This window comes from Lacerta agilis, chromosome 5 (assembly GCF_009819535.1).
Source record: "Lacerta agilis isolate rLacAgi1 chromosome 5, rLacAgi1.pri, whole genome shotgun sequence".
Lineage (NCBI taxonomy): Eukaryota > Metazoa > Chordata > Lepidosauria > Squamata > Lacertidae > Lacerta > Lacerta agilis.
In genome coordinates this window covers 49,757,339-49,764,896 of record NC_046316.1, presented here as the reverse complement: position 1 = coordinate 49,764,896, position 7,558 = coordinate 49,757,339, and the positions used below count along the sequence as shown (strand labels likewise).

Sequence of the window (7,558 nt, the reverse complement as noted above, 5' to 3'; positions counted from 1 at the left end):
GCAGTACTAGAAACTGAGGTCATGCAAGTGAAGCTGAATGCTCTTAAGATTCGGGGCAGACAAAAAAAAATACATAGCAGCACATCATTAAAACATTGGAATTTGATGCTTCAAGGCCTAGTGATCACCACCAACTTAAGACGGCTTTAAAAGGGGATCTGACACACTGAGGGGAAAGAAAACTAGCCATGGCTACCAGTCATGAGATCACCTCTAGCATCAGTGGCAGTGTGCTTCTGAATCCGCTTCTGGGGAACATACTGGTAAACAGGAGGGTGCTATAGTGCTCATGTCTTGCTTGTGGGCTTCCTATCAACACCTGGTTGACCACTGTGAGAACAGAATGGTGGACTAGATGGGTCTCTGGGTCAGGATCCAATGGGGTTCTTTTTGTCCTTGAATCCTTTCCTTCTCCCATACACACAAATGGCTCCCATTAGTCTCTGCAGCATAAAGAGGCTGCAATGTCTGGTATCACTGCAATGGAAACCACAGCAGCCCCTTCCTTCCACTAGGTTATTGTAGGGGGAGAGTTCACATCTCCTACATGGAAGCAAATGACTCTAATCTGTGGGGGAATGTAGAGGAAGTACAGTAGAGGACAACTTAAGGTAGGGGGGAAATCCTGCCCCCATCCCGTGGTTATCCCAGTATGGAAAGGCACATTTTGCCCCTTTTTCAATAGTACCCTTGGTTTGATTCCGGTGCTGGTTCTTCACCCTGTGTTTCCCCCCACCCCCCAAAAAATATTGCTTTTTTATCTTCACCTCTGCACTTGAGAGTGCTGCAAATTTATACTAGGCCTATCTGCCTTTGAGTGTCTTGTCTCATCCTGATGGGCCCGTTTCTTCGCACAAAATGACTGAGCCCTTCTTAATAAGAATTCTTTTAATCGTGTGGCACCTTTGTGTTCATACTGCAAAACCCAGTCTAATTCCATCAAACTCCTGCCTCGGAGAGTGAAGTGTTTTAATATTAGTAGGAACCAATTTGGGCCTATGGCAGCCGCGCTAGCAAATTGCCACCGTGAGGGACAATTAAGAGGATTTGCATGAACAGAAATGAGACGAATACAACAAGAGACAGGTCGCTGTTAACTTCTTAAGGACTGCGAGAGCCTGTTCCATTTTTTATTAATGACACTGAACCTTAACAAAGATTAAGAGTGTTTGTCTGGAATGCCATTATTTTAGGAGCATCTTTTCATTATTTAGTTCCCATGCAGCAAATCCTCCTGTTAAGATTCAGACTGGGCTCAATAATATAGAAAGTGCATGGTCTGGAGTACAAAAAGACCCCAGGTGATACAGTGGTTAAAATGCCTAACTAGGATGAGGGAGGCCCGAGTTCAAATCCCCATACAGCAATGGCCCTATTTGCTTGGATGACCTTGGACCTGTCCTCCTCTCCCAGCCTATCCAACCTCTCAAGTGTTGTTGTGAAGATAAAATGGAAGGAAAAGAACCTTGTATTTTGCAGCATGTTGTTTCCCGTTTACGTGTGTGTGTGTGTGTGTGTGCGCGCACTCTCTGTCCTGGCACACCTGGTTGCTGGAGTGGAGTAGAGTTTTGATGTTGAATATTTGTTCAGTGGCCCAATGCAAGAGCAATTCAGCACCAACTTCCCAGTTCAATCACTTTTTTGCAGAAATATTAAGAGCTACCTGGTTTATCTTTGGATTGAAGGGTGGACTTGACAGAACCCCCAGAGCTATTTGGAGAACAGTAAGTTAACACTGTTAACAAATAAACAAAATCGATCTAACTTTTATGTGTCTACTCTAATCCGTGAGTGAAAGAGTGGACAGCCCACATTCAGGTCTCTGATCCTAAGGAAGACTAAAACCCTTACTCTCGCCTCCAAAGCTTCTCAAATTGTTCAATCAGACTGCATTAAATTAAGAAAAAATGCCTAAGAGTCCACAGCCTGCTCCCATTGCAGAAATTTGGGGTGCATTTGAAGGATTTTAGAAATCTGTGAAATTGGACACAGCAGTAAAGAAGTATATGATGTTTATTGGCACTTCCAGATTTTGCTTGTGGGTAGAGCAAAGACATGTTCCTAGCCGTGTAAAAGGTTCATTCAAAACAATCAAGGCTGCTTTTGAATATTCTCCAACCTCAACACTAAATGTCTGCTTAATGGTCACACCCAGGAGCCCACACCCTCAGAGCTGGGGGGAAACAAAGACCCAAGTGGCTACCATTGCATTATACTGCATGCTTAAACACCGCAGATGTCCAAAACAATTTTCATCACAAGAAGCAACTTACAGGCGCTGCAAGTCGGGGCTGGTTTGCAGAAGAAGGTACCTTTTCCCATCACTTATTGCTCAATGAAAATTGAAAAATAATTTTGCTCAAGGTAAGCCATCTGGACATTCTCTTCTGTGGCAGCAAATCTTTGTGCATTTACCTGGGAATAAGACCCACTGAGCAAAGTGGAACTTGCTTCAGAATAGAAATGCACAGGATTGAGCTGGGGGGGGGCACTTCACAGCAGCCAAGAGATAACACGATGCTGCAGTCGCTGTGTACATGTGAACTTGCTCTGAGCTGCATTTCTGGGAGGTGCAAAATGCAGAAAAGCAAGGCTTTGGAAGTTTTCAGTACAGGGTCCTTGGGAACACCTGTCCTCAGGCCCCTACAGGAGACCCATTTTACTACGCATGTCCACCTGATGCATAGCCCTGTTCTCTGTAGTGCTTTGGCAGGACATCGCAACAATTAACTTGCATCACGCTGCACACTTCCCAGGTAGTTTTCAGCCAGCTGCACAAACAACAGAATCCGGTGAGTCAGCAAGTTTTCAGTGACCTCGTGTTGCTCTCCACTGACCCATCTTCTCCGTAAGATACAGTCTCCATAGCTCCCACTTTATTTTTGCTCATTATCAAGAAAATAATAATAAAAGAATCATGAGGAAAGAAATCCCCTCCCCCCCAAAAAAGAAAAAAATCCACTCCCCCCCCCCCCGCCCTGGCACCAAGTTCTCTCCTGATCAATATGAAAGGGTTTTCACATTCCCCACACACACACTTCACTCTTCCTCCCCAGGCATTGTATATTGTAAAGCTGAACCAATACTGCACTTGCAATTGTAAAAAGGAGTGACTTTCTCGCAGAAATGCACATAGACACAAAGAGAACGTGTGCTGCTGTTAGTGCATCTTGGAGATGGGCTCCGTTTCTCTGATGAGCCACTGGAGAGCTTCTTGCCGTCCTTGTCTCTCCAGCTCTGCCCCGACCACCTCTCGGCATTTTCTGTGGTACTCGTTCACCCAGTTGCACTAAAGAGAAAGGAGCCATTATGAATGCCACTTGCAAGGGGGAAAGGGATTGTATGTCTAAAAAGCTCAAATAGTTGAAGTGAAGAGCAGCTGGATACAATAGCCCCTTGTGCATCACTTTTGGAGGGATGGGGGTCAACGGCAATTGTGAGGGCAAGCTGAACCCGCAACAAAATGTTGCAGCGTGGAAGGTTCAGTGTTTCAGCTAGCCATGCACTCTACTGTGATGTGCAGAGAAAAGCTGTGCAGGAAGAGTACCAGCAAGCATGTTTCCGTTTTGTCTTTAAATTTCAGCTCTTGATTTCATGGCAAGTATAAGATACCTATGACAGTGTTTTTCAACCTTTTTTGGGCAAGGGCACACTTGTTTTATGAAAAAAATCACAAGGCACACCACCATTAGAAAATGTTAAAAAAATTAACTCTGTGCCTATATTGACTATATATAAAGTAATTCTCTTGAATAGGAATCAAATAAACACAATTTTTCCCACAGCACACCAGGCAACATCTCGCGGCACACTAGTGTGCCGCGGAACAGTGGTTGAAAAACACTGACCTATGAATGCATCACTACAGGACAACCTCAATGGCAAAATGCCCCAGAATTTCACCTGATATATACTCAGTTCCTGAAATATTTGCAAATCTGGGAGTTCCCCTTCCCACCTTCTGTCCCCAAAATAACAACGGTGCCACTTGTACTAGCATCCTGTCAAGTTTGGCAATAGACCACAACAGGTTTGGCTGTAAACACTAAGACAGCTAAGTACTAAGATGGAGGTTTTCACCAAGACCTGGCCTGTCTGGAAATGAGGGGGAAGAAAACCAAGCATTTCAAGTCCTCACAGTAAAAGCCTCAAGTTTTACAACACAGTTATTATTTTCCTTACCTCTTTTGGAGTTAGCAAATCAACGTCTATCATTTTGGGCTGAATAGGAACCAGGGTCAAAGGCTCAAACGTCAAACTCCCTCTGTTGCTGAAGTTATACTACGGAGGTAAAATATCTTGGTCATTGGAGAAAGCTTCTAGCTGAGTAAAAGTGCCCCTCTCACCATCACAGATTTCCCATAATGCAGCCTTCCCCATTCTGGTGTCCTCCAACTCCCATGAGATGACAGAAAACTGGAGAAAGGTGGCATTAAGAGTATATTCTGAGAGAGTTTAACTAAGCAAATCCAGACATGTCATCCATCCCTCTGGAGAACAGACCCTGGTGCATAAAACTGACTTTAGATTTGCTCTCACCACCTTTATAAAAATGTTTTCGGTCGAGTAACCTAATGTGAAGGTTGGCCATCTTGTGCCAAACACCATGTTTCAACCCAATGTTCTCTTATGTTTCTCATTCCAACATAAAAACTCCCTTTCATCAGCAACTAGGAAAGCTAATAGAAGATTAAGGATACTTTCCAAAGTTATGTTTCAGCTTCAAGGGAGGCAGAAACAACCATGCACTGCAAGGATGGAAAAGCTGTGGCTTTTAAATCATTGGTGGGGAACCTGTAGCCCTTGAGATGCTGGAGGACTCCAACTGCCATCAGCCCAAGCCAGCATGGCCAGTTGTAAGGGATGATGGACCACGATGCCCAACATCATTTGGAAGAAGGCAGGTTCACTCCCCATTGGAAAGACATAGTGCTCACAAGTCACAGCAAGGAGGCATTGCTCCTCTCAGGCATGCAAAGGAACCTCTCACCTTGGTTTTAACAGGAACAACAATGACAACGTTTTCTATTCGGATCCCAAAAGCATCAGCCTCATAATAACCAGGCTCTGCAGAGACAAAGTTAGCCAGGAACACTGTTAGAAAAAAATTTCCCCCAAAGCGCAAACCCCCTAACAACCTTGGGAGTAAGGCCCAGCTTTTCTGTTCAAGCAACCTGAAGTTTCTGGAGTTCAAAGAATCTTCCATCTCCCACCCAAAGACACATCTACACCTTTCATAGAGAAAGGCAGTAACGGCTTCTTCTATGGCTTGATCACAGAAGCTGCATTGGTGAAGCAGCATTGGGGGGTGAAAATACCAGCACCGTAAGAAAGGAAACCAGGATGGGTGGGTTTTTGTTTTTTTTAATGCAGTGGCAGAACCAAAGACCTTGAACAGCATTATTGCCTGAAAGCCCCACAAAATTCATATGGCAGACAAGAGATAATGTGCACCAAATCTACTGAACGCTTGTGCCAGCAAAATCAGGCCTTAATGCATACATACTGGGCTGACAAATTGCTGCCATAACAGCTAAGGGACATGCCTGCCTCAAATCTCACTCACTGCTAGGTGAGGCCAGGCACCATTTCTCAGGCTCTCATCTATAATATGAAGCAAGAGTGGCTCACCTGCTAGTTCAAACAATAGCTTCCTGGAGATGGAGTTACTATATTATTATTATTATTATTATTATTATTATTATTATTATTATTATTATCTTTTTATTACAACACATAAACACACGGCACTTAACAAACTAAAAAGAAAACACAAAACAAATGACAAACATATAACCATGAATCTGAAAGGTCTTACACACGGACTTATGTTACCCTATTTTCTTTTTTCGATTGTTATTCTATTCTAATAGACTTCCTTCCCCCTCAAATTGAGTATAATTTATTGTTTGTTAAACTGTTTCTTTCTCATTTCATCATGGAGTTACTGATGCTTCCAGGAAGGGGGGGTGGCTGGCTAGGAGGTGTTAAAAGCCTTTTTGATGCCCCACTGGGCAACCTGCTCCTGATATGATGATAATACTGAGCTACCATATAGGAGTGTAAGTGTTATTGAGATCAATGCATGCAAACTGATAGCTCAGTCAGTACAGCATGAGACTCTTGATGTGAGGGACATGAGTTTGAGCCCCACATTGGGCAAATAATTCCTGCATTGCAAGAGGTTGGGCCACATGACTTTTGTGGTCCCTTCCAAATCTACAATTCTATGAATCTGTGATTCAAATATATGTGGACACTTGCAAGCACTATATAAATGCTAATATAATCAATGTTGATGTTTAAGTACTGGAGAGGTGTCATCCTCCCATTCTTTCCCAGAAACAACAACATAGAGAGCCAAGAGGATCACATGAAATTCTTATATTAAAAGCCAGAGGCAGAAGACACTGTATTTCATGTAACAAGAGTCATGAGTCCCATTGCAGTCAATGGGAATAAATTAATTACCATCAGAAACAATCATCCCGGCTTCCAGAGGTTCATCTGCAAAGGTTTTGTAGCTAATGCCACATGGACCTTCATGGACATTTAGGAAAGCCCCAACTCCGTGTCCTGTGCCATGCAGGTAATCTAAGCCTTGGTCCCACAGTGCAGAGCGTGCAAAGGAGTCCAGGAGGTGGCCTACAAGTCACAAAAGGAAGTTGTGGGTCCACAATATATTAACAAACTGAGCAGAAAGTGAGCAGCATTATTTCTGGCAGTCATATCCTGAACTTGCAGGTTGAAAAAGATGTACATACAATTTTAAACTGTTCTTTATATACTATGATCATATACTATGGAAACAGATGTAAACATGACCATAATATTATCCAAACAATTACCGGTAGTTTCCTACTGCCCCAGAACAAAAACTAATTCATACAACGAATTTCCCCACAAATCTATATATGCATATCTATAGTGGATGCTAGTCATCAGAGAGTTCATTTGGATCACTTTATAAAGGGATGCCGTATTTCAGCAAAATCATCCGCATCAGTCGCATCATTGGGGCATGTACTCTCTTAGTTAGTTTCTCAGATAAAGCAATTGACCACATGTTCTGTTTCCATTGTGTGATGTGTAGAATTTATCTTGCAGAATGTATTCATTTTTTAAAAGGAATAATGTTGTGTCTTGCCTGAGCAATTCGGAATTGTAAATTGAGGGGGAAGAGGCCATAGCTCAGTGCTTGAGTATTGGCATTACGTGCCAAGCCCCCCCTTCCCCCCCCCCCATCCTCTGGTGGGGCTGGGAGAAAATTCTGCCTGGAATCCTAGACAGCTGCCAGCCAGTCAGCGCAGACAATACTGAACTGAATGGACCAATGGTCTGACTCCATAGAAAGGCGGCGGCTGCCTATGTTCCTAAGTTTCTTAACACTGTTTCATTAAGGTTCCATATAATTTTATTCAGGCTTAAATTTCAGGTGTCAGTTTTATTTTACTTAACGTGTTAAAACAGGAACCCCATTCTTAAAGGGGAACTGTTGTGATTTGCTAGGGAAATATTAAATTTTAGTTTTAAGTTTCTTGAGATTGTATATATACTT

The 7,558-nt window shown here is 43.0% G+C and overlaps 1 protein-coding gene across 2 annotated transcripts in view; it reads right to left on the bottom strand.

Moving 5' to 3' along the window:
• Nucleotides 1-3,061: 3,061 nt before the first annotated feature.
• The window catches only part of XPNPEP1 (X-prolyl aminopeptidase 1), a 32,342-nt gene continuing 27,845 nt past the window's right edge, over nt 3,062-7,558 (bottom strand). Inside the window, exons 16-19 of one of the 2 annotated variants that reach the window (XM_033149719.1) lie at nt 6,472-6,645; nt 4,991-5,067; nt 4,183-4,281; nt 3,062-3,289 (exon numbers count right to left, since the gene is read on the bottom strand). In XM_033149719.1, the coding sequence (XP_033005610.1) occupies nt 3,161-3,289; nt 4,183-4,281; nt 4,991-5,067; nt 6,472-6,645 (479 nt within the window). In that variant the 3' untranslated portion in view covers nt 3,062-3,160. The remainder of the gene's footprint in view (nt 3,290-4,182; nt 4,282-4,990; nt 5,068-6,471; nt 6,646-7,558) is intronic. The other variant, XM_033149718.1, reaches the window with a different exon arrangement.